Below are 25,650 nucleotides of genomic sequence, written 5' to 3'. Positions count from 1 at the left end.
CATAAGGGCTGTGTTGTTACTATTTCACTATAAATCTGGTGTGCGCGTGCAACAGCTGTCATGTCGGTGCGTCGATGCCGTCAGATCCCGACAATGAGCAAATTAATGATATTCAAATAGTTAATTACACAAAAAGGAGCGATAAAACATAGACAAATACTTGCTGATTCAAAACTAATTTTAAAGAACAGTACTTTTTGGGTAGCCTAACATATGAAATCGGTTTTATTTGCAGCACCGGGACACAGGTGAGCTGTCACTGGTGTCTGGACCTGCAATCATTAATGAATAAAAGAGAAGACCAAGAACAAGAGGAGGAAGAGGATTTATTTTAAGGTTTTTACACGTTTATGGCTCTTGTTGTTTCATTTTTAGGATTTTACAGATTTAACAGTTTGAGAGTAAAAACTTTCATCGGTTTGCTTGAACATAAGAAAGTTTCCATTAATGGATATAAATAAATAAAGGTTTAGATATGTTCTTCTCATCTGTTTCATTTGGTTGTTTTGGGTTATTTCTGAGGACTTTAGTGAATCTCTGGTTTCAAAACTAAAGGCTTTCCAAAGATAACACTGAAACACTGCCACCCAGTGGTGATATGAGAGCACTGCAGGGTGTTAAAACCGGTAAATTTGGGATAAAAACATAATTCTGCACGCTTTTTAAATCTGTCCACAACAGAATTAAAGTGAATTGGTGATTATTTCCATCACATGGAAACCAGAAGCTGCTTTCTGGAGCCGAAGCCAGATCTCTGTGAGTAAATGAAGCTGTTCTCAGAGGAGAAGCAGCTCTTCTTTCATTATTTATTTTCATTGAAACAGCACTTATAAGAACATACATGTGCGTGTACAGAACAAATATGGCTGAGAGTCATTTGAAAATTACAGTGTTACATTTCAAGGGAACAAGTAAAAACTCAGTCAAATAAACTGAACTGAAAATTGAACTCAAGTCTGCTTAAAAATGAAACATATTGCCAAAATATCCGCTTCCTGATTAACGAGATGAAGTCATCTGAAGAACTTACGACTCCAGTTAAGAAACGGGACTTCCTCACATACTTTGTGAAGGACTTTAAAAAACATGTAATGGAATACAGGGAGCTGATGGAAGATGATTTTTTTGTTCTCTTTTTGGATTTCTACAAAGCTTTTGATTGGGTAGAACACTTTGGTGTTAAATTCAGAGACTTAATTGGTGTCTATATAAAAACATCAGCAGCTGTGTTGTTTCAGCTGATGTTGGCGTTCCTCAGGGCTGCCCTATTTCACCACATTTGTTCATGTCAAACAGGAAGCTCTGCCGTGCTGTGAACTCACAAAGCAGCACAATCTTGTTCCAGACACGAGTATTTTTATTAATCTCCTGTGTTTTATACAGTTTTTATGACCCATCATCTCCAAATTTGAGGGAAATTCAGAACTCAACCATGTAAATCCGGTACCAAAGTGCTTTACAGCAGATAATAAATAAAGAAAAGAATAAGTAAAAAACAATAAAATACAGCAAAATTGAATAAGATAATATAAAAGTGTCACCATTCTACTGGGTATTAAAAGCCATCTGAAATAAGTATGTTTTTAGCCCTGATTTAAAGAGGCCCAGGTCAGAAATAAGACGGGGGGGGGGGCTTATTCCAGAGCCTGGGGGCAGCAACAGAAAAGGCTCGCCAGGGTTACAGTTAAAGCTCAGATAAATACGATGGGGTGAGGCCGTTAAGAGCTTTAAAACCAAACTTTAAAAGTTTAAAATCAGTTCTATAAAGGACAGGAAGCCAGTGAAGGGAGTAAAGAACAGGAGGGATGTGCACAGGTCTGTTAGTGTTGGTTAAAGACGGGCAGCAGCAGCATTTTGCACCAGCTGAAGGCGACTGAGAGAAGTCATAAAGTCCATTGCAGTAGTCTAACCTTGAACTTATCAGGGCAGGGAGGCTTAAAAACATTTTAACTTTGGCCAGGAGACGCAGCTGGAAAAAACTAGTCCCGACAACATTGTTCATTTGTTTGTCAAACTTCAGATGACTGTCAAAGGTCAAAGGTCACTCCCAGATTTCTGACGGTTGAACTGAGCTTTAAAAGAAGTGAAATCAAATCCAGTTTCCATGGATGCTACGATTGAAGAATGGTGGAAGACCTGAACACAGCAAAGGTTACGCATTTATTCAGATCTACACCTAAAAGCTATAAAAGCAGAATAACAGAAGCAGTTTTTATTTTTGTACTTGGCTGAAACTGGATTCCTGTCGGCTCAACTTGCCGTTTAAAGTCTTTAAATGTTGTCACACAGCGGGCGGAGCGTGATGCAGAGGTGGCTCATGTGTCAGTTGTCACAGAAACACATGCTCCATGAGCCGCCCCCCATCCAGGTCTGGTGACCGGACTCCAGTCCCGCTTTGGTTGAGCAGGACGGACCTCACGGTCCAGCTCAGGTCCTCCCGCTTCAGCCCGGAGCAGAGGGACGCCACGTCCGTCCAAACGTCCACCGAGGAGCCGCCATCCTCCAGGATCACGTCCTCCAGCACCTCTGAGAGGAGGAGAGACACAGCGGGGTCAGAGGTCAGCCTGGAGCCAAAGCACCTTCAGCCTGAGTTAAGGATTACATCCATCCAACCGTTTAATCCCTTCAGGGTCGCAGTGAGGCTGAAGCCCATCCCAGCTGCCAGGCAGGATGCACACAAAATCCTTAAAAGTGTTCAAGGTTTTGACTTTGGACTTAAAAATATTCAATCAGTGGCACAAAGATCTTAGACCAGGTTAAGGGAGACTCTGGAAGGAACTGCGGGTGCAGCACGGAGCTCATGGAGATGGATAAAGGAAATTTACTCATCCGCAGCAGAGTTTTCTCTGAGCTGTTGGCACATCGACTGATCAATGAGTGATTTTCAAACTAAAGGCTTTCCAAAGATAACACTGAAACACTGCCACCCAGTGGTGATATGAGAGCACTGCAGGGTGTTAAAACCGGTACATTTGGGATAAAAACAGTGATTTCACTCAGTGCGTTTAATGATTAACGGCTAAATTACAATAAAGACCGCGAAATAACTCGATCCAAACACACTGAACGTGCCTGCAGACGACCGTGGATCGGATCGAGCGTTCTGCGCATGCTCCAGATTTTTTCCCGCGATCGTCACCCGGAAGTGGAAGGAGACGATATTCCTGTTGCTGTCGTCAGAAAGAAAGAAACAAGGCGATGGAGAATGCGCCGTTGTGCATCTCTGTGCCATAACCAGCTCATCACAGATGGAGAGGGACGCAGCTTCATCTCGCTCTGCGTTCGCCATCTTTCTGAATGCCTGAGTTTGTTGTTGTTGGTGGTGAAGACGCCAACAGGAAGTGGCTCTATTAGCGATAGCTGAAATGGGGACAGCGCCACCTATCGTACCGGGGTATGACATGCTTTGTGCCAGTGATTCCATTCATTCACCGCCATATATCCAAGGATAATTACCCTCAGATAAGGACCCAACTGTAGCTATAATCCAGTTAATCTCATATAACCCACTGATGGGGCTTCATCTGGTTCTGATTCATCAAAGATGAAACTGGAGACATTTTACTGTGGAGATAAATGTGCTAAAATGTGATAAAACATTTGGGAAATGATCTAAAATCCATTAAATTAATCAAAATACAAAGAAATTCAACTGGAGCCACGGTTTCTGTCAGCAAATATTAGCGATCGAAGCAAATTATTGTGTCTGAGGTCCGTGTATTTATTTGATTACAGGACTGTTGCAGTGTGGCGCTCCTCAGAGGTTCAACCTGACAGAAATGGGTTCATTTACGTTTAATTAAAACAGCTATCAGCCCAGAAATGTGACGCTCAGGGGTCAGTCCACCCTGACCACCTGCTGCCCCCAAAGGAAATAACTCGACACGATCCACTCCACAGAGACAGAGCTGCACTCGGACGTGAACACAAAGAGCCAAAATCTCAGGACAATAAACTTCTTTAAAACCATGAAAACGGTTAAACGGCGATAATAAGAGGTAATAAAGAGGTAATAACAATAATAATAATAAGGAGCAAATTCACAGATGACATCAGGTAAAACTATCTAATAACCTGCTAAAGATAAAATGGTTTTACGGCGACACGAATGTGTAAATAACCTGCTAATGTTTGGTTTAATGTGATATTACCACGAAATGAGACGGACACGGCGCCACTCTGCGCCTGATTCGCGGTTATTACATGACAAACATCACTGTTATAAACTTTGTTTGTCCATCAGGGATGAACTTCAGCTTGATAATGTGGTAATTACCTGTTTTCACCTCTTTATTTCCTTTACTGTAATGTAACGAGCAACCAAAATAAAGCTGTTAAAGTAGAGTTTGAAATAGCGTTTTAGGACATATTAAAACGAATAAATCAATAAAAACGGCTGTGAATTAAATGACATTCTTTTACCAAATGAATTAGAATTTATCTGCATTCATTTGAGGGGATTTTGATTCATAATTCTTTATTTTGATGCTCTAACGCCACATTTCTTCCCCGGTTTGGTCTGGAAAGCAGGAAGATGACCTCAAACTGCCCTAAAAAGCCGACAGAAGCACGTTTTTACCCCCAAATGTTGGATGTTTTCCGTGTGACTGACTCTAAAAGCAGCTCTGAGCGACTGAATAAAAAGATAAAAACACGAAGAAGAATAAAATAAACCTGCATTTGAAAGGAAAGAATCTGAATTCTAAAGTCTGAAACATGTTTTGTAGGAAAACAGTTTGAGAAAGTACCTCGGCTGACGAAGCTGTCGAGGAGCTGCAGCGCCAGCTGCGGCTGCTGAGGGTCGGCCAGCAGAGCGGCGCAGGCCACGCCCACTGACAAGATGGCCGGAGGTTCGGTTAACAGCTGGAGGAGCGAGGGGCTCGGGCAGCAGCGCAGGACCCACATGCAGTCATCTGAGAGACGGAAGCAGAAGTTCAGGTTAATCTGAACCTTTTCTTCCAGGTTTCTCTTCGGACCGGATCAGAATCTTTGGGGTCACTCAGTCTGAGGAACCTTCTACTTGAATTTGGGAGCAAATATCAGGGAGTCTGAAGAGTAAAACTCCCCCAAAGCACAACTCTGAAAGTTGAAAGTTCCTCATTTATCGATCCGTTCTGATTCTCACTTTGACTCCACCTCCTCTGCTAAGCCCCGCCCACTCAAATGAAGCAGGGAGGCGTCTAAAACCTGCAGGACAGCAGCCCTCAAGGATTGGGTTATCCCTGGTTTAAACCAACGGCTCTTTTTACCAAAGCCCCAGAAATCTGTCAAACTGTTAAAAAGGCGACTTTTGTCACCTTTAAAGCTTGAAAAAGCTGCAGACTGATCTGAGCCATCGCCGATACGGCAGGTTTACTTTGGGTCTATGTTCCCTGAGTGCATCACTAGCTTCTGGAAGGGTTTTAATCATCAGGACACAGGAAACTTTCTGACATCACATACTGCTGAGCCAAACGAGTCCTCACAAAGACAGGCTTCCACCCGTCACACACACACCCGCCGTGACGTCCTCGCACTGCTTCACGAACGCAGCGGCGCTGTGGACCAGGCCTCTCCTGCACATGCTCAGTGCGGTCTTCTTGTCTGTCCCGCAGGCCTCGTAGACGACGGCGGCCAACGCCAGACACGTGTCGGCCGCGGCGGGGTGGTTCTGAGCGTGCTCAGTCAGAGCGTCGCCCAGTTCCTCGGTGAAGGTCAGTCTGAGGGAAAGATCAGCTGAACAAACCACACAAAATACCCATTTCTGCTTCACTTTGTCTTATTTAAGAATCATTTTAAAGCTGACTTATGGATCAAGTTTCTCTCCACACCAAGTTGTTTTTGGACCAGTGCTCTGATTGGTCAACATGTCCAGCAAAGCTTTACAGTGTTGATCAGATAATTCAGCTGCTTTAACTACTTTAAAGATCCGTGGCCTGAAGGTAAATTGGTTTTTCATATCTAAGGAGGACCTTTGTGTTGCTCAGACGGCGGTTGTTACTTGTTCTGGGTGACGGCGTGCGTGACCAGCTGAGTGTTGCGTTGTTGCAGGGCACAGCGGACGCCGTGCAGGGACACCGGAGCCGGCAGCTCATCTCCTGCCGCCGCAGTGACCAGCAGGGCCCGGAAGAACAGCAGGGCGGGGGGGGCCGACCCCGGAGGGCCCTCCACACCTGAGAGGGGACATGTTTCCCTGAAGGATGAAATGTCTTCATACAGCACGATTAAATTAGATCTGGAGTTTGTTCATAAAACCTAAAACCTCCATGTTTGGTTCTGACTCTGAGGACGGAAAACAAACCTGTTCCTGAAGCTTCAGGAACCAGTTAAAGCTTCAGAAACCAGTTAAAGCTTCAGAAACCAGTTAAAGCTTCATAAACCAGTTAAAGCTTCAGGAACCAGTTAAAGCCTCAGAAACCAGTTAAAGCTTCAGAAACCAGTTAAAGCCTCAGAAACCAGTTAAAGCTTCAGAAACCAGTTAAGCTTCAGAAACCAGTTAAAGCTTCAGAAACCAGTTAAAGCTTCAGGAACCAGTTAAAGCTTCATAAACCAGTTAAAGCTTCAGGAACCAGTTAAAGCTTCAGAAACCAGTTAAAGCTTCAGAAACCAGTTAAAGCTTCAGAAACCAGTTAAAGCTTCAGAAACCAGTTAAGCTTCAGAAACCAGTTAAAGCTTCAGGAACCAGTTAAAGCTTCAGAAACCAGTTAAAGCTTCAGGAACCAGTTAAAGCTTCAGAAACCAGTTAAAGCTTCAGAAACCAGTTAAAGCTTCAGAAACCAGTTAAAGCTTCAGAAACCAGTTAAAGCTTCAGAAACCAGTTAAAGCTTCAGAAACCAGTTAAAGCTTCAGAAACCAGTTAAAGCTTCAGGAACCAGTTAAAGCTTCAGAAACCAGTTAAAGCTTCAGAAACCAGTTAAAGCTTCAGAAACCAGTTAAAGCTTCAGAAACCAGTTAAGCTTCAGAAACCAGTTAAAGCTTCAGAAACCAGTTAAAGCTTCAGGAACCAGTTAAAGCTTCAGAAACCAGTTAAAGCTTCAGAAACCAGTTAAAGCTTCAGGAACCAGTTAAAGCTTCAGGAACCAGTTAAAGCTTCAGAAACCAGTTAAAGCTTCAGAAACCAGTTAAAGCTTCAGGAACCAGTTAAAGCTTCAGAAACCAGTTAAAGCTTCAGAAACCAGTTAAAGCTTCAGAAACCAGTTAAAGCTTCAGAAACCAGTTAAGCTTCAGAAACCAGTTAAAGCTTCAGGAACCAGTTAAAGCTTCAGAAACCAGTTAAAGCTTCAGGAACCAGTTAAAGCTTCAGGAACCAGTTAAAGCTTCAGAAACCAGTTAAAGCTTCAGAAACCAGTTAAAGCCTCAGAAAACCAGTTAAAGCTTCAGAAACCAGTTAAAGCTTCAGAAACCAGTTAAAGCTTCAGAAACCAGTTAAAGCTTCAGGAACCAGTTAAAGCTTCAGGAACCAGTTAAAGCTTCAGAAACCAGTTAAAGCTTCAGAAACCAGTTAAAGCTTCAGAAACCAGTTAAAGCTTCAGAAACCAGTTAAAGCTTCAGGAACCAGTTAAAGCTTCAGAAACCAGTTAAAGCTTCAGAAACCAGTTAAGCTTCAGAAACCAGTTAAAGCTTCAGAAACCAGTTAAAGCTTCAGAAACCAGTTAAAGCTTCAGAAACCAGTTAAAGCTTCAGAAACCAGTTAAAGCTTCAGAAACCAGTTAAAGCTTCAGAAACCAGTTAAAGCTTCAGGAACCAGTTAAAGCTTCAGAAACCAGTTAAAGCTTCAGAAACCAGTTAAGCTTCAGAAACCAGTTAAAGCTTCAGGAACCAGTTAAAGCTTCAGAAACCAGTTAAAGCTTCAGAAACCAGTTAAAGCTTCAGAAACCAGTTAAAGCTTCAGAAACCAGTTAAAGCTTCAGAAACCAGTTAAAGCTTCAGAAACCAGTTAAGCTTCAGAAACCAGTTAAAGCTTCAGGAACCAGTTAAAGCTTCAGGAACCAGTTAAAGCTTCAGAAACCAGTTAAAGCTTCAGAAACCAGTTAAAGCTTCAGAAACCAGTTAAAGCTTCAGGAACCAGTTAAAGCTTCAGAAACCAGTTAAAGCTTCAGGAACCAGTTAAAGCTTCAGGAACCAGTTAAAGCTTCAGAAACCAGTTAAAGCTTCAGGAACCAGCAGAAGATCTGAGATGAAACCAGTTAAAGCTTCAGAAACCAGTTAAAGCTTCAGAAACCAGTTAAAGCTTCAGAAACCAGTTAAAGCTTCAGGAACCAGTTAAAGCTTCAGAAACCAGTTAAAGCTTCAGAAACCAGTTAAAGCTTCAGGAACCAGCAGAAGATCTGAGATGAAACCAGTTAAAGCTTCAGAAACCAGTTAAAGCTTCAGAAACCAGTTAAAGCTTCAGAAACCAGTTAAGCTTCAGAAACCAGTTAAAGCTTCAGAAACCAGTTAAAGCTTCAGGAACCAGTTAAAGCTTCAGAAACCAGTTAAAGCTTCAGAAACCAGTTAAAGCTTCAGGAACCAGTTAAAGCTTCAGGAACCAGTTAAAGCTTCAGAAACCAGTTAAAGCTTCAGAAACCAGTTAAAGCTTCAGAAACCAGTTAAAGCTTCAGAAACCAGTTAAAGCTTCAGAAACCAGTTAAAGCTTCAGAAACCAGTTAAAGCTTCAGAAACCAGTTAAAGCTTCAGGAACCAGTTAAAGCTTCAGAAACCAGTTAAAGCTTCAGAAACCAGTTAAAGCTTCAGAAACCAGTTAAAGCTTCAGAAACCAGTTAAAGCTTCAGAAACCAGTTAAAGGCTCAGAAACCAGTTAAAGCTTCAGAAACCAGTTAAAGCTTCAGAAACCAGTTAAGCTTCAGAAACCAGTTAAAGCTTCAGGAACCAGTTAAAGCTTCAGAAACCAGTTAAAGCTTCAGGAACCAGTTAAAGCTTCAGGAACCAGTTAAAGCTTCAGAAACCAGTTAAAGCTTCAGAAACCAGTTAAAGCCTCAGAAAACCAGTTAAAGCTTCAGAAACCAGTTAAAGCTTCAGAAACCAGTTAAAGCTTCAGAAACCAGTTAAAGCTTCAGGAACCAGTTAAAGCTTCAGGAACCAGTTAAAGCTTCAGAAACCAGTTAAAGCTTCAGAAACCAGTTAAAGCTTCAGAAACCAGTTAAAGCTTCAGAAACCAGTTAAAGCTTCAGGAACCAGTTAAAGCTTCAGAAACCAGTTAAAGCTTCAGAAACCAGTTAAGCTTCAGAAACCAGTTAAAGCTTCAGAAACCAGTTAAAGCTTCAGAAACCAGTTAAAGCTTCAGAAACCAGTTAAAGCTTCAGAAACCAGTTAAAGCTTCAGAAACCAGTTAAAGCTTCAGAAACCAGTTAAAGCTTCAGAAACCAGTTAAGCTTCAGAAACCAGTTAAAGCTTCAGGAACCAGTTAAAGCTTCAGAAACCAGTTAAAGCTTCAGAAACCAGTTAAAGCTTCAGAAACCAGTTAAAGCTTCAGAAACCAGTTAAAGCTTCAGAAACCAGTTAAAGCTTCAGAAACCAGTTAAAGCTTCAGAAACCAGTTAAAGCTTCAGAAACCAGTTAAGCTTCAGAAACCAGTTAAAGCTTCAGGAACCAGTTAAAGCTTCAGAAACCAGTTAAAGCTTCAGAAACCAGTTAAAGCTTCAGAAACCAGTTAAAGCTTCAGAAACCAGTTAAAGCTTCAGAAACCAGTTAAAGCTTCAGAAACCAGTTAAGCTTCAGAAACCAGTTAAAGCTTCAGGAACCAGTTAAAGCTTCAGAAACCAGTTAAAGCTTCAGGAACCAGTTAAAGCTTCAGAAACCAGTTAAAGCTTCAGAAACCAGTTAAAGCTTCAGAAACCAGTTAAAGCTTCAGAAACCAGTTAAAGGTTCATAAACCAGTTAAAGCTTCAGGAACCAGTTAAAGCTTCAGGAACCAGTTAAAGCTTCAGAAACCAGTTAAAGCTTCAGAAACCAGTTAAAGCTTCAGAAACCAGTTAAAGCTTCAGGAACCAGTTAAAGCTTCAGAAACCAGTTAAAGCTTCAGGAACCAGTTAAAGCTTCAGAAACCAGTTAAAGCTTCAGAAACCAGTTAAAGCTTCAGGAACCAGCAGAAGATCTGAGATGAAACCAGTTAAAGCTTCAGAAACCAGTTAAAGCCTCAGAAACCAGTTAAAGCTTCAGGAACCAGTTAAAGCTTCAGAAACCAGTTAAAGCCTCAGAAACCAGTTAAAGCCTCAGAAACCAGTTAAAGCTTCAGGAACCAGTTAAAGCTTCAGGAACCAGTTAAAGCTTCAGGAACCAGTTAAAGCTTCAGAAACCAGTTAAAGCCTCAGAAACCAGTTAAAGCTTCAGGAACCAGTTAAAGCTTCAGAAACCAGTTAAAGCCTCAGAAACCAGTTAAAGCTTCAGAAACCAGTTAAAGGTCTGAGATGAAACCAGTTAAAGCTTCAGAAACCAGTTAAAGGCTCAGGAACCAGTTAAAGGCTCAGGAACCAGTTAAAGCTTCAGAAACCAGTTAAAGCTTCAGAAACCAGTTAAAGCTTCAGAAACCAGTTAAAGCTTCAGAAACCAGTTAAAGCTTCAGAAACCAGTTAAAGCTTCAGAAACCAGTTAAAGCTTCAGAAACCAGTTAAAGCTTCAGGAACCAGTTAAAGCTTCAGAAACCAGTTAAAGCTTCAGGAACCAGTTAAAGCTTCAGGAACCAGTTAAAGCTTCAGAAACCAGTTAAAGCTTCAGGAACCAGTTAAAGCTTCAGGAACCAGTTAAAGCTTCAGGAACCAGTTAAAGCTTCAGAAACCAGTTAAAGCTTCAGAAACCAGTTAAAGCTTCAGAAACCAGTTAAAGCTTCAGGAACCAGTTAAAGCTTCAGAAACCAGTTAAAGCTTCAGAAACCAGTTAAAGCTTCAGAAACCAGTTAAAGCTTCAGGAACCAGCAGAAGATCTGAGATGAAACCAGTTAAAGCCTCAGAAACCAGTTAAAGCTTCAGACTGAAGCAGCTGATCCCCTGTAGACACACCAGGAAATAGTCTGTTCCAGCCATCAGGTCTGCTGGAGATAAATCCCTGGAGCAGCTTCTCTGAAGACCGCTCCTTTAATCCTGGAAACATTCTCCAGGTGACCGTCGGCTGACTTCAGAACTGAGTGAAGTTCAGGTCCCTGATAACAGGGATAACAGATGTCCGCCTGGTCTGTGGTTGGACTGAAGGGGATTCAGGATCAGGAGCGTTTGTGAGGGATCACAATCCCTGGTGATGTAGATCTATGAGCCGAAAACTGGAGTAAAACAGGCCCCAGGACTGAACCCTGAGGAACTCCACAGACCATGAAAGTTTTACAGGTGTTGGGTCCCTGTGCTGTGGATCAGAACGCTTTAGCTCAGGTCTTTTTATGACTCTTTAATGCAGGTGTGCGTTCACCTGTAAACATCTGCATGGCGTCGAGGTTCCTGAGGACTCCTCGGGGAGATCTGGCAGCGTGGAGCGCAGCGTCCTCAAACCGAGCCGAAGCAAAGAGCTCGACGAACCTGGCAGAGGGGAACGTTCAGACTCTCACAGCTCACTGGGTTATCGGAGGAGGTCTGAGTGCCGCACCTGCTCAGGTAATCCCTCAGGAGTTTGGACTCATCCACTCCGCTCGGCTCCTCGTCCTCAAACAGCTCAGAGTCGATGCGGCGGGCGTCATCGTCCGCCTCTGCCGGGTAAAAGAACCCGATTAAAACTCCAAACAGAAATAAATCTGAAGCAACAACGTTTCACTCGGCGTTTTCATTGTTTTCGACCACATCCCAGCGGTTTCGGGCCTTTTACCACCTGATGATGTGACGCTCCTGACGCTCTCCAGAGCGGAACCCAGCAGTTCCTCCAGGGCCGGCTGCTGGCCGCCCTCCTCCCAGCTGGTCAGACGCGCGAACACCAACCGCAGGCGCTTGTATCTGCAGAGGAACAGGAAGCCTGAAGCCGAGGTGTCCCTCCTCAGAAATGAACTGAAGGTCTTACTGAAGGTCTTACAGAAGGTCTTACAGAAGGTCTTACTGAAGGTCTTACTGAAGGTCTTACAGAAGGTCTTACAGAAGGTCTTACTGAAGGTCTTACTGAAGGTCTTACAGAAGGTCTTACTGAAGGTCTTACTGAAGGTCTTACAGAAGGTCTTACAGAAGGTCTTACTGAAGGTCTTACAGAAGGTCTTACAGAAGGTCTTACTGAAGGTCTTACAGAAGGTCTTACAGAAGGTCTTACTGAAGGTCTTACAGAAGGTCTTAAAGAAGGTCTTACTGAAGGTCTTACAGAAGGTCTTACTGAAGGTCTTACAGAAGGTCTTAAAGAAGGTCTTACTGAAGGTCTTACAGAAGGTCTTACTGAAGGTCTTACTGAAGGTCTTACAGAAGGTCTTACAGAAGGTCTTACTGAAGGTCTTACTGAAGGTCTTACAGAAGGTCTTAAAGAAGGTCTTACTGAAGGTCTTACAGAAGGTCTTACAGAAGGTCTTACTGAAGGTCTTACTGAAGGTCTTACTGAAGGTCTTACAGAAGGTCTTACAGAAGGTCTTACTGAAGGTCTTACTGAAGGTCTTACAGAAGGTCTTACAGAAGGTCTTACTGAAGGTCTTACTGAAGGTCTTACAGAAGGTCTTAAAGAAGGTCTTACTGAAGGTCTTACAGAAGGTCTTACAGAAGGTCTTACTGAAGGTCTTACTGAAGGTCTTACTGAAGGTCTTACAGAAGGTCTTACAGAAGGTCTTACTGAAGGTCTTACTGAAGGTCTTACAGAAGGTCTTACTGAAGGTCTTACTGAAGGTCTTACTGAAGGTCTTACAGAAGGTCTTACTGAAGGTCTTACTGAAGGTCTTACAGAAGGTCTTACAGAAGGTCTTACTGAAGGTCTTACAGAAGGTCTTACAGAAGGTCTTACTGAAGGTCTTACAGAAGGTCTTACAGAAGGTCTTACTGAAGGTCTTACAGAAGGTCTTAAAGAAGGTCTTACTGAAGGTCTTACAGAAGGTCTTACTGAAGGTCTTACAGAAGGTCTTACAGAAGGTCTTACTGAAGGTCTTACAGAAGGTCTTACAGAAGGTCTTACTGAAGGTCTTACAGAAGGTCTTAAAGAAGGTCTTACTGAAGGTCTTACAGAAGGTCTTACTGAAGGTCTTACTGAAGGTCTTACTGAAGGTCTTACAGAAGGTCTTACTGAAGGTCTTACAGAAGGTCTTACTGAAGGTCTTACAGAAGGTCTTACAGAAGGTCTTACTGAAGGTCTTACAGAAGGTCTTACAGAAGGTCTTACTGAAGGTCTTACAGAAGGTCTTAAAGAAGGTCTTACTGAAGGTCTTACAGAAGGTCTTACAGAAGGTCTTACTGAAGGTCTTACAGAAGGTCTTAAAGAAGGTCTTACAGAAGGTCTTACAGAAGGTCTTACTGAAGGTCTTACAGAAGGTCTTACAGAAGGTCTTACAGAAGGTCTTACTGAAGGTCTTACAGAAGGTCTTAAAGAAGGTCTTACTGAAGGTCTTACAGAAGGTCTTAAAGAAGGTCTTACAGAAGGTCTTACAGAAGGTCTTACAGAAGGTCTTACTGAAGGTCTTACTGAAGGTCTTACAGAAGGTCTTACTGAAGGTCTTACTGAAGGTCTTACAGAAGGTCTTACTGAAGGTCTTACAGAAGGTCTTACTGAAGGTCTTACAGAAGGTCTTACAGAAGGTCTTACTGAAGGTCTTACAGAAGGTCTTACAGAAGGTCTTACTGAAGGTCTTACAGAAGGTCTTAAAGAAGGTCTTACTGAAGGTCTTACAGAAGGTCTTACAGAAGGTCTTACTGAAGGTCTTACAGAAGGTCTTAAAGAAGGTCTTACAGAAGGTCTTACAGAAGGTCTTACTGAAGGTCTTACAGAAGGTCTTACAGAAGGTCTTACTGAAGGTCTTACAGAAGGTCTTACAGAAGGTCTTACTGAAGGTCTTACAGAAGGTCTTAAAGAAGGTCTTACTGAAGGTCTTACAGAAGGTCTTACAGAAGGTCTTAAAGAAGGTCTTACTGAAGGTCTTACAGAAGGTCTTACAGAAGGTCTTACTGAAGGTCTTACTGAAGGTCTTACTGAAGGTCTTACTGAAGGTCTTACAGAAGGTCTTACTGAAGGTCTTACTGAAGGTCTTACAGAAGGTCTTACAGAAGGTCTTACTGAAGGTCTTACAGAAGGTCTTACAGAAGGTCTTACTGAAGGTCTTACAGAAGGTCTTACAGAAGGTCTTACTGAAGGTCTTACAGAAGGTCTTAAAGAAGGTCTTACTGAAGGTCTTACAGAAGGTCTTACTGAAGGTCTTACAGAAGGTCTTACAGAAGGTCTTACTGAAGGTCTTACAGAAGGTCTTACAGAAGGTCTTACTGAAGGTCTTACAGAAGGTCTTAAAGAAGGTCTTACTGAAGGTCTTACAGAAGGTCTTACTGAAGGTCTTACTGAAGGTCTTACTGAAGGTCTTACAGAAGGTCTTACTGAAGGTCTTACAGAAGGTCTTACTGAAGGTCTTACAGAAGGTCTTACAGAAGGTCTTACTGAAGGTCTTACAGAAGGTCTTACAGAAGGTCTTACTGAAGGTCTTACAGAAGGTCTTAAAGAAGGTCTTACTGAAGGTCTTACAGAAGGTCTTACAGAAGGTCTTACTGAAGGTCTTACAGAAGGTCTTAAAGAAGGTCTTACAGAAGGTCTTACAGAAGGTCTTACTGAAGGTCTTACAGAAGGTCTTACAGAAGGTCTTACAGAAGGTCTTACTGAAGGTCTTACAGAAGGTCTTAAAGAAGGTCTTACTGAAGGTCTTACAGAAGGTCTTAAAGAAGGTCTTACAGAAGGTCTTACAGAAGGTCTTACAGAAGGTCTTACTGAAGGTCTTACTGAAGGTCTTACAGAAGGTCTTACTGAAGGTCTTACAGAAGGTCTTACAGAAGGTCTTACTGAAGGTCTTACAGAAGGTCTTACTGAAGGTCTTACAGAAGGTCTTACAGAAGGTCTTACTGAAGGTCTTACAGAAGGTCTTACAGAAGGTCTTACTGAAGGTCTTACAGAAGGTCTTAAAGAAGGTCTTACTGAAGGTCTTACAGAAGGTCTTACAGAAGGTCTTACTGAAGGTCTTACAGAAGGTCTTAAAGAAGGTCTTACAGAAGGTCTTACAGAAGGTCTTACTGAAGGTCTTACAGAAGGTCTTACAGAAGGTCTTACTGAAGGTCTTACAGAAGGTCTTACAGAAGGTCTTACTGAAGGTCTTACAGAAGGTCTTAAAGAAGGTCTTACTGAAGGTCTTACAGAAGGTCTTACAGAAGGTCTTAAAGAAGGTCTTACTGAAGGTCTTACAGAAGGTCTTAAAGAAGGTCTTACAGAAGGTCTTACAGAAGGTCTTACAGAAGGTCTTACTGAAGGTCTTACTGAAGGTCTTACAGAAGGTCTTACTGAAGGTCTTACAGAAGGTCTTACAGAAGGTCTTACTGAAGGTCTTACAGAAGGTCTTACTGAAGGTCTTACAGAAGGTCTTACAGAAGGTCTTACTGAAGGTCTTACAGAAGGTCTTACAGAAGGTCTTACTGAAGGTCTTACAGAAGGTCTTAAAGAAGGTCTTACTGAAGGTCTTACAGAAGGTCTTACAGAAGGTCTTACTGAAGGTCTTACAGAAGGTCTTAAAGAAGGTCTTACTGAAGGTCTTACAGAAGGTCTTAAAGAAGGTCTTACAGAAGGTCTTACAGAAGGTCTTACAGAAGGTCTTACTGAAGGTCTTACTGAAGGTCTTACAGAAGGTCTTACTGAAGGTCTTACAGAAGGTCTTACAGAAGGTCTTACTGAAGGTCTTACAGAAGGTCTTACTGAAGGTCTTACAGAAGGTCTTACAGAAGGTCTTACTGAAGGTCTTACAGAAGGTCTTACAGAAGGTCTTACTGAAGGTCTTACAGAAGGTCTTAAAGAAGGTCTTACTGAAGGTCTTACAGAAGGTCTTACAGAAGGTCTTACTGAAGGTCTTACAGAAGGTCTTAAAGAAGGTCTTACAGAAGGTCTTACAGAAGGTCTTACAGAAGGTCTTACAGAAGGTCTTACTGAAGGTCTTACAGAAGGTCTTACAGAAGGTCTTACTGAAGGTCTTACAGAAGGTCTTAAAGAAGGTCTTACTGAAGGTCTTACAGAAGGTCTTACAGAAGGTCTTAAAGAAGGTCTTACTGAAGGTCTTACAGAAGGTCTTAAAGAAGGTCTTACAGAAGGTCTTACAGAAGGTCTTACAGAAGGTCTTACTGAAGGTCTTACTGAAGGTCTTACTGAAGGTCTTACAGAAGGTCTTAAAGAAGGTCTTACTGAAGGTCTTACAGAAGGTCTTACAGAAGGTCTTACTGAAGGTCTTACAGAAGGTCTTAAAGAAGGTCTTACAGAAGGTCTTACAGAAGGTCTTACTGAAGGTCTTACAGAAGGTCTTACAGAAGGTCTTACAGAAGGTCTTACTGAAGGTCTTACAGAAGGTCTTAAAGAAGGTCTTACTGAAGGTCTTACAGAAGGTCTTAAAGAAGGTCTTACAGAAGGTCTTACAGAAGGTCTTACAGAAGGTCTTACTGAAGGTCTTACTGAAGGTCTTACAGAAGGTCTTACTGAAGGTCTTACAGAAGGTCTTACAGAAGGTCTTACTGAAGGTCTTACAGAAGGTCTTACTGAAGGTCTTACAGAAGGTCTTACTGAAGGTCTTACAGAAGGTCTTACAGAAGGTCTTACTGAAGGTCTTACAGAAGGTCTTAAAGAAGGTCTTACTGAAGGTCTTACAGAAGGTCTTACAGAAGGTCTTACTGAAGGTCTTACAGAAGGTCTTAAAGAAGGTCTTACAGAAGGTCTTACAGAAGGTCTTACTGAAGGTCTTACAGAAGGTCTTACAGAAGGTCTTACTGAAGGTCTTACAGAAGGTCTTACAGAAGGTCTTACTGAAGGTCTTACAGAAGGTCTTAAAGAAGGTCTTACTGAAGGTCTTACAGAAGGTCTTACAGAAGGTCTTAAAGAAGGTCTTACTGAAGGTCTTACAGAAGGTCTTAAAGAAGGTCTTACAGAAGGTCTTACAGAAGGTCTTACAGAAGGTCTTACTGAAGGTCTTACTGAAGGTCTTACAGAAGGTCTTACTGAAGGTCTTACAGAAGGTCTTACAGAAGGTCTTACTGAAGGTCTTACAGAAGGTCTTACTGAAGGTCTTACAGAAGGTCTTACAGAAGGTCTTACTGAAGGTCTTACAGAAGGTCTTACAGAAGGTCTTACTGAAGGTCTTACAGAAGGTCTTAAAGAAGGTCTTACTGAAGGTCTTACAGAAGGTCTTACAGAAGGTCTTACTGAAAGTCTTACAGAAGGTCTTAAAGAAGGTCTTACAGAAGGTCTTACAGAAGGTCTTACTGAAGGTCTTACAGAAGGTCTTACAGAAGGTCTTACTGAAGGTCTTACAGAAGGTCTTAAAGAAGGTCTTACTGAAGGTCTTACAGAAGGTCTTAAAGAAGGTCTTACAGAAGGTCTTACAGAAGGTCTTACTGAAGGTCTTACTGAAGGTCTTACTGAAGGTCTTACTGAAGGTCTTACAGAAGGTCTTACTGAAGGTCTTACAGAAGGTCTTACTGAAGGTCTTACAGAAGGTCTTACTGAAGGTCTTACAGAAGGTCTTACTGAAGGTCTTACTGAAGGTCTTACTGAAGGTCTTACAGAAGGTCTTACAGAAGGTCTTACTGAAGGTCTTACTGAAGGTCTTACTGAAGGTCTTACAGAAGGTCTTACTGAAGGTCTTACAGAAGGTCTTACAGAAGGTCTTACTGAAGGTCTTACTGAAGGTCTTACTGAAGGTCTTACAGAAGGTCTTACTGAAGGTCTTACTGAAGGTCTTACAGAAGGTCTTACTGAAGGTCTTACTGAAGGTCTTACAGAAGGTCTTACTGAAGGTCTTACAGAAGGTCTTACAGAAGGTCTTACTGAAGGTCTTACAGAAGGTCTTACAGAAGGTCTTACTGAAGGTCTTACTGAAGGTCTTACAGAAGGTCTTACTGAAGGTCTTACAGAAGGTCTTACAGAAGGTCTTACTGAAGGTCTTACAGAAGGTCTTACAGAAGGTCTTACTGAAGGTCTTACTGAAGGTCTTACAGAAGGTCTTACTGAAGGTCTTACTGAAGGTCTTACAGAAGGTCTTACTGAAGGTCTTACTGAAGGTCTTACTGAAGGTCTTACAGAAGGTCTTACTGAAGGTCTTACTGAAGGTCTTACAGAAGGTCTTACTGAAGGTCTTACTGAAGGTCTTACTGAAGGTCTTACAGAAGGTCTTACTGAAGGTCTTACAGAAGGTCTTACAGAAGGTCTTACTGAAGGTCTTACAGAAGGTCTTACAGAAGGTCTTACTGAAGGTCTTACTGAAGGTCTTACAGAAGGTCTTACTGAAGGTCTTACTGAAGGTCTTACAGAAGGTCTTACTGAAGGTCTTACAGAAGGTCTTACTGAAGGTCTTACTGAAGGTCTTACTGAAGGTCTTACAGAAGGTCTTACTGAAGGTCTTACTGAAGGTCTTACAGAAGGTCTTACTGAAGGTCTTACAGAAGGTCTTACAGAAGGTCTTACTGAAGGTCTTACAGAAGGTCTTACAGAAGGTCTTACTGAAGGTCTTACTGAAGGTCTTACAGAAGGTCTTACTGAAGGTCTTACTGAAGGTCTTACAGAAGGTCTTACTGAAGGTCTTACAGAAGGTCTTACTGAAGGTCTTACTGAAGGTCTTACTGAAGGTCTTACAGAAGGTCTTACTGAAGGTCTTACAGAAGGTCTTACAGAAGGTCTTACTGAAGGTCTTACTGAAGGTCTTACAGAAGGTCTTACTGAAGGTCTTACTGAAGGTCTTACAGAAGGTCTTACTGAAGGTCTTACAGAAGGTCTTACAGAAGGTCTTACTGAAGGTCTTACAGAAGGTCTTACAGAAGGTCTTACTGAAGGTCTTACTGAAGGTCTTACTGAAGGTCTTACAGAAGGTCTTACTGAAGGTCTTACAGAAGGTCTTACTGAAGGTCTTACTGAAGGTCTTACTGAAGGTCTTACAGAAGGTCTTACTGAAGGTCTTACAGAAGGTCTTACTGAAGGTCTTACTGAAGGTCTTACTGAAGGTCTTACTTAAGGTCTTACAGAAGGTCTTACAGAAGGTCTTACAGAAGGTCTTACAGAAGGTCTTACTGAAGGTCTTACAGAAGGTCTTACAGAAGGTCTTACAGAAGGTCTTACTGAAGGTCTTACTGAAGGTCTTACTGAAGGTCTTACTGAAGGTCTTACTGAAGGTCTTACAGAAGGTCTTACTGAAGGTCTTACTGAAGGTCTTACTGAAGGTCTTACTGAAGGTCTTACAGAAGGTCTTACTGAAGGTCTTACAGAAGGTCTTACAGAAGGTCTTACAGAAGGTCTTACAGAAGGTCTTACAGGAGCTTCAGCAGCTGGTTCTGGGCTCTCAGACGGTCTCGGTGGCGTTCGGCGGCCACCAGCTCAGCGTCCAGCGCTGTTTGGACCTCCAGAGGTGCACACCGGCGCTTTCTGTCCAGCAGGGCTGCTCTCTGGCTCTCTAAATCCTCCAGATGCCTGCCCAGAGCCTCGGGATCCTCAGACTCAGCCACAGTCAGACCTGTGGGGTGAAGAAGCTTCAGCAGATTAAACACAGTCGGGTTCCTGGTTCTGTTTCTGTGTCGTTTTCTGATGGTTTGGAACCCGTCTGGGTTACATTTGGCTCAGTGTAGCTGCTTTAATGGTGATTTTTTAACAGGTTTTCAGTCTCTTCTTGGTGTTTGGTGGCAGTTTGTGGCTGTTTTGCATCTAATTTGAGTTCTTTTGTGCCTCCTTTTGGTTATTATGTATCAGTTTGTGTTTCTGGCATCTGTTTTGTTCCTTTGGTGTCAGTTTTTCTGTCATTTTGGTCACTTTCTGTTAATAAGTTTTCTACTTTACACCCATCGTATGTCAGTTTCCTTTCTTTGGGCTTTTAACTGTAAAATGGCAAAGTTTTGACTCAGCTGAAGCTGTTTTCTATTAGTTTAAACAGTTCAAACTATTCCAGGCGGAGTTTAATCTCATTTAAAGGGACTGGGGCCAGAGCAGACAGATCAAAGCCAAACTGCAACAGTCTGAGGCGTCTCCAGCAGTTTCCCTCGGGATAAATGAAGCCTGTACCTGGGACCCAGGTGCTCTGCTCTGTGGAAGACTTCTGCTTCCGGATCTGCTCCTGGACCCCTGCTGTTTCTGCCTGAAGGTCGGAGGTTCTGGATGGAGACAGAAAGCAGCTGACAGGTCATTTCTCACCAGGACCAGGCTTTAATGAGGGCTACACACCTGTCCCTGAGCTGATTGGCTCGTTTCTGGCAGGTCATCAGAGATTCTTTGAGTGCCGCCGCGGTCCGCTGGGACGGCCGGACCTCATCCTCCCTCCTCTTCAGCTCCCGGATGGTGTTGTCGTACTCCGCCTTGATGGCCATCAGAAGGCTCTTATAGGCCGTCGCTCGTCCAATCACCTTCCAGAAACAAGCCCACCGAACACTTTATCTCCTTCAGCCCGTGAAGGTTTCTAAAGCTTCAGAAACCAGTTAAAGCTTCAGGAACCAGTTAAAGCTTCAGGAACCAGTTAAAGCTTCAGAAACCAGTTAAAGCTTCAGAAACCAGTTAAAGCTTCAGAAACCAGTTAAAGCTTCAGAAACCAGTTAAAGCTTCAGGAACCAGTTAAAGCTTCAGGAACCAGTTAAAGCTTCAGGAACCAGTTAAAGCTTCAGGAACCAGTTAAAGCTTCAGAAACCAGTTGAAGCTTCAGAAACCAGTTAAAGCTTCAGGAACCAGTTAAAGCTTCAGAAACCAGTTAAAGCTTCAGAAACCAGTTAAAGCTTCAGAAACCAGTTAAAGCTTCAGAAACTAGTTAAAGCTTCAGAAACCAGCAGAAGGTCTGAGATGAAACCAGTTAAAGCTTCAGAAACCAGCAGGTCTGAGATGAAACCAGTTAAAGCTTCAGAAACCAGCAGAAGATCTGAGATGAAACCAGTTAAAGCTTCAGAAACCAGTTAAAGCTTCAGAAACCAGCAGAAGATCTGAGATGAAACCAGTTAAAGCTTCAGAAACCAGTTAAAGCTTCAGAAACCAGTTAAAGCTTCAGAAACCAGCAGAAGGTCTGAGATGAAACCAGTTAAAGCTTCAGAAACCAGCAGAAGGTCTGAGATGAAACCAGTTAAAGCTTCAGAAACCAGTTAAAGCTTCAGAAACCAGCAGAAGGTCTGAGATGAAACCAGTTAAAGCTTCAGAAACCAGTTAAAGCTTCAGGAACCAGTTAAAGCTTCAGAAACCAGTTAAAGCTTCAGAAACCAGTTAAAGCTCCAGAAACCAGTTAAAGCTTCAGAAACCAGTTAAAGCTTCAGAAACCAGTTAAAGCTTCAGAAACCAGCAGAAGATCTGAGATGAAACCAGTTAAAGCTTCAGAAACCAGTTAAAGCTTCAGGAACCAGTTAAAGCTTCAGAAACCAGTTAAAGCTTCAGAAACCAGTTAAAGCTTCAGAAACCAGTTAAAGCTTCAGAAACCAGTTAAAGCTTCAGAAACCAGTTAAAGCTTCAGGAACCAGTTAAAGCTTCAGAAACCAGTTGAAGCTTCAGAAACCAGTTAAAGCTTCAGAAACCAGCAGAAGGTCTGAGATGAAACCAGTTAAAGCTTCAGAAACCAGTTAAAGCTTCAGAAACCAGTTAAAGCTTCAGAAACCAGTTAAAGCTTCAGAAACCAGTTAAAGCTTCAGAAACCAGTTAAAGCTTCAGAAACCAGTTAAAGCTTCAGGAACCAGTTAAAGCTTCAGAAACCAGTTAAAGCTTCAGAAACCAGTTAAAGCTTCAGGAACCAGTTAAAGCTTCAGGAACCAGTTAAAGCTTCAGGAACCAGTTAAAGCTTCAGGAACCAGTTAAAGCTTCAGGAACCAGTTAAAGCTTCAGGAACCAGTTAAAGCTCCAGGAACCAGTTAAAGCTTCAGGAACCAGTTAAAGCTTCAGAAACCAGTTAAAGCTTCAGGAACCAGTTAAAGCTTCAGGAACCAGTTAAAGCTTCAGAAACCAGTTAAAGCTCCAGGAACCAGTTAAAGCTTCAGAAACCAGTTAAAGCTTCAGGAACCAGTTAAAGCTTCAGGAACCAGTTAAAGCTTCAGAAACCAGTTAAAGCTCCAGGAACCAGTTAAAGCTTCAGGAACCAGTTAAAGCTTCAGAAACCAGTTAAAGCTCCAGGAACCAGTTAAAGCTTCAGAAACCAGTTAAAGCTTCAGGAACCAGTTAAAGCTTCAGAAACCAGTTAAAGCTTCAGAAACCAGTTAAAGCTTCAGGAACCAGTTAAAGCTTCAGAAACCAGTTAAAGCTCCAGGAACCAGTTAAAGCTTCAGAAACCAGTTAAAGCTTCAGAAACCAGTTAAAGCTTCAGAAACCAGTTAAAGCTTCAGAAACCAGCAGAAGGTCTGAGATGAAACCAGTTAAAGCTTCAGAAACCAGTTAAAGCTTCAGAAACCAGTTAAAGCTTCAGAAACCAGTTAAAGCTTCAGGAACCAGTTAAAGCTTCAGAAACCAGTTGAAGCTTCAGAAACCAGTTAAAGCTTCAGAAACCAGCAGAAGGTCTGAGATGAAACCAGTTAAAGCTTCAGGAACCAGTTAAAGCTTCAGGAACCAGTTAAAGCTTCAGAAACCAGTTAAAGCTCCAGGAACCAGTTAAAGCTTCAGAAACCAGTTAAAGCTTCAGAAACCAGTTAAAGCTTCAGAAACCAGTTAAAGCTTCAGAAACTAGTTAAAGCTTCAGAAACCAGTTAAAGCTTCAGAAACCAGTTAAAGCTCCAGGAACCAGTTAAAGCTTCAGAAACCAGTTAAAGCTTCAGGAACCAGTTAAAGCTTCAGAAACCAGTTAAAGCTTCAGGAACCAGTTAAAGCTTCAGAAACCAGCAGAAGGTCTGAGATGAAACCAGTTAAAGCTTCAGAAACCAGTTAAAGCTTCAGAAACCAGTTAAAGCTTCAGGAACCAGTTAAAGCTTCAGAAACCAGTTAAAGCTCCAGGAACCAGTTAAAGCTTCAGAAACCAGTTAAAGCTCCAGGAACCAGTTAAAGCTTCAGAAACCAGTTAAAGCTTCAGGAACCAGTTAAAGCTTCAGAAACCAGTTAAAACTTCAGAAACCAGTTAAGCTTCAGAAACCAGTTAAAGCTTCAGAAACCAGTTAAAGCTTCAGGAACCAGTTAAAGCTTCAGAAACCAGTTAAAGCTTCAGAAACCAGTTAAAGCTTCAGGAACCAGTTAAAGCTTCAGGAACCAGTTAAAGCTTCAGGAACCAGTTAAAGCTTCAGGAACCAGTTAAAGCTTCAGGAACCAGTTAAAGCTTCAGGAACCAGTTAAAGCTCCAGGAACCAGTTAAAGCTTCAGGAACCAGTTAAAGCTTCAGAAACCAGTTAAAGCTTCAGGAACCAGTTAAAGCTTCAGGAACCAGTTAAAGCTTCAGAAACCAGTTAAAGCTCCAGGAACCAGTTAAAGCTTCAGAAACCAGTTAAAGCTTCAGGAACCAGTTAAAGCTTCAGGAACCAGTTAAAGCTTCAGAAACCAGTTAAAGCTCCAGGAACCAGTTAAAGCTTCAGGAACCAGTTAAAGCTTCAGAAACCAGTTAAAGCTCCAGGAACCAGTTAAAGCTTCAGAAACCAGTTAAAGCTTCAGGAACCAGTTAAAGCTTCAGAAACCAGTTAAAGCTTCAGAAACCAGTTAAAGCTTCAGGAACCAGTTAAAGCTTCAGAAACCAGTTAAAGCTCCAGGAACCAGTTAAAGCTTCAGAAACCAGTTAAAGCTTCAGAAACCAGTTAAAGCTTCAGAAACCAGTTAAAGCTTCAGAAACCAGCAGAAGGTCTGAGATGAAACCAGTTAAAGCTTCAGAAACCAGTTAAAGCTTCAGAAACCAGTTAAAGCTTCAGAAACCAGTTAAAGCTTCAGGAACCAGTTAAAGCTTCAGAAACCAGCAGAAGGTCTGAGATGAAACCAGTTAAAGCTTCAGAAACCAGTTAAAGCTTCAGAAACCAGTTAAAGCTTCAGAAACCAGTTAAAGCTTCAGGAACCAGTTAAAGCTCCAGGAACCAGTTAAAGCTTCAGGAACCAGTTAAAGCTTCAGAAACCAGTTGAAGCTTCAGAAACCAGTTAAAGCTTCAGAAACCAGCAGAAGGTCTGAGATGAAACCAGTTAAAGCTTCAGGAACCAGTTAAAGCTTCAGGAACCAGTTAACGCTTCAGAAACCAGTTGAAGCTTCAGGAACCAGTTAAAGCTTCAGAAACCAGCAGAAGGTCTGAGATGAAACCAGTTAAAGCTTCAGGAACCAGTTAACGCTTCAGAAACCAGTTAAAGCTTCAGGAACCAGTTAAAGCTTCAGAAACCAGTTAACGCTTCAGAAACCAGTTAAAGCTTCAGGAACCAGTTAAAGCTTCAGAAACCAGTTAAAGCTTCAGGAACCAGTTAAAGCTTCAGAAACCAGTTGAAGCTTCAGAAACCAGTTAAAGCTTCAGAAACCAGCAGAAGGTCTGAGATGAAACCAGTTAAAGCTTCAGGAACCAGTTAAAGCTTCAGGAACCAGTTAAAGCTTCAGGAACCAGTTAAAGCTTCAGGAACCAGTTAAAGCTTCAGAAACCAGTTAAAGCTTCAGGAACCAGTTAAAGCTTCAGGAACCAGTTAAAGCTTCAGGAACCAGTTAAAGCTTCAGGAACCAGTTAAAGCTCCAGGAACCAGTTAAAGCTTCAGGAACCAGTTAAGATTTGACCTGCTGGATAACAGGAGCTAAATCTTCAGTAAAGTCTGGATTTATTCAGACTAATTAACCGGTGCTACTACTAGCATTGTTGCCCTGTTTGCTGCTCTGTGGGCCTTTAATTGCCCCTCAGGGACAAATAAAGTTGTTTTAATTGACTCCTTCCTGTTTTGGGGCTTTCGGTGTTATCTCTGTTGGATCATAACTACCAGACAATGTGACGCTGACGTTTGCTTCTGACTCGAAAAAAAGAGGCTTTTGTCAACCTTTTGGGGATCTAGATCACCTTGGACCAGGTTCAGATAATAAGCAACCAAACTCAAAGCTGGTCTGGGTTAACCTTCAGAAGTAGTAGATTCTTTAAAATGCATTTTATGAATTGTAAAACGTGTATTTAATTTGCGAAAATACGAAAAATGCTTTGATTTTTTTGGTATAATGACTTTTTTGGACCACAGCGATATCCTCCAGCGATTAGAAACTTGTTTAAAGACAGTTTTTATACTTTTGTGAGATAAATATCTGAATTTATTCTTAATAATGTGATTAGATGTTAATATTTCACAGTTTCTATCAGCCTTTTTCGTGTCTCATAAGTGACATAATTCCCTGAAACCTGTTCAAACTCCGACATTATAAAGAAATTGTCTTTATAATGTCTATATGTTCAGACATTATAAAGATCATTTCTTTTAATAACCTTGTTGAACGCGGAGCGGTAGACGATGTATCGGAGCTCGTCGGGGCCCTCTGCCGGACACTGCAGGTACTTCTTCTCGTGTTCAATAAACTCGTACAGAGACCGGAAAACGCTTCCGTCGTCCCCACACAACAGACTTTTCGGCGTGGGTCTTCTTTCTTCTCCATTTGAAGATAAACTGCCGGATTCTTGCGACTCAGACATCGTTGATTTGTCGAAGTTCTGCCCTTAC

At 42.1% G+C, this 25,650-nt stretch overlaps 1 protein-coding gene across 1 annotated transcript; it reads right to left on the bottom strand.

Annotated features, from left to right (window-relative positions):
- Positions 1–1,572: 1,572 nt before the first annotated feature.
- Positions 1,573–25,650, bottom strand: LOC140313402 (clathrin heavy chain linker domain-containing protein 1-like). The gene is made up of 14 exons (XM_072391488.1): positions 25,419–25,650; positions 20,281–20,459; positions 20,122–20,210; positions 19,381–19,579; positions 11,767–11,888; positions 11,548–11,647; positions 11,374–11,480; positions 5,981–6,152; positions 5,497–5,699; positions 4,749–4,913; positions 4,496–4,550; positions 2,768–2,851; positions 2,614–2,658; positions 1,573–2,564 (listed from the first exon to the last, which is right to left on the bottom strand). Exons 1-14 carry the CDS (start codon positions 25,620–25,622, stop codon positions 2,330–2,332), a joined length of 1,959 nt encoding a protein of 652 aa, XP_072247589.1. The 5' UTR covers positions 25,623–25,650; the 3' UTR covers positions 1,573–2,329.

This window comes from Leuresthes tenuis, unplaced genomic scaffold (assembly GCF_036924035.1).
Source record: "Leuresthes tenuis unplaced genomic scaffold, fLeuTen1.0.hap1 SCAF_8, whole genome shotgun sequence".
Classification (NCBI taxonomy): Eukaryota; Metazoa; Chordata; class Actinopteri; order Atheriniformes; family Atherinopsidae; genus Leuresthes; species Leuresthes tenuis.
This window is presented reverse-complemented; position numbering and strand designations above follow the sequence as displayed.

Coding starts and splice junctions, on each gene's coding strand:
- LOC140313402 (XM_072391488.1), bottom strand. CDS start 25,622: ATGTCTGAGTCGCAAGAATCCGGCAGTTTATCTTCAAATGGAGAAGAA. Junction 19,580..20,121: donor GCAGAGCACCTGGGTCCCAG/GTACAGGCTTCA, acceptor TTCACCCCACAG/GTCTGACTGTGGCTGAGTCT. Junction 4,551..4,748: donor CGACAGCTTCGTCAGCCGAG/GTACTTTCTCAA, acceptor TCGGCTTTTTAG/GGCAGTTTGAGGTCATCTTC.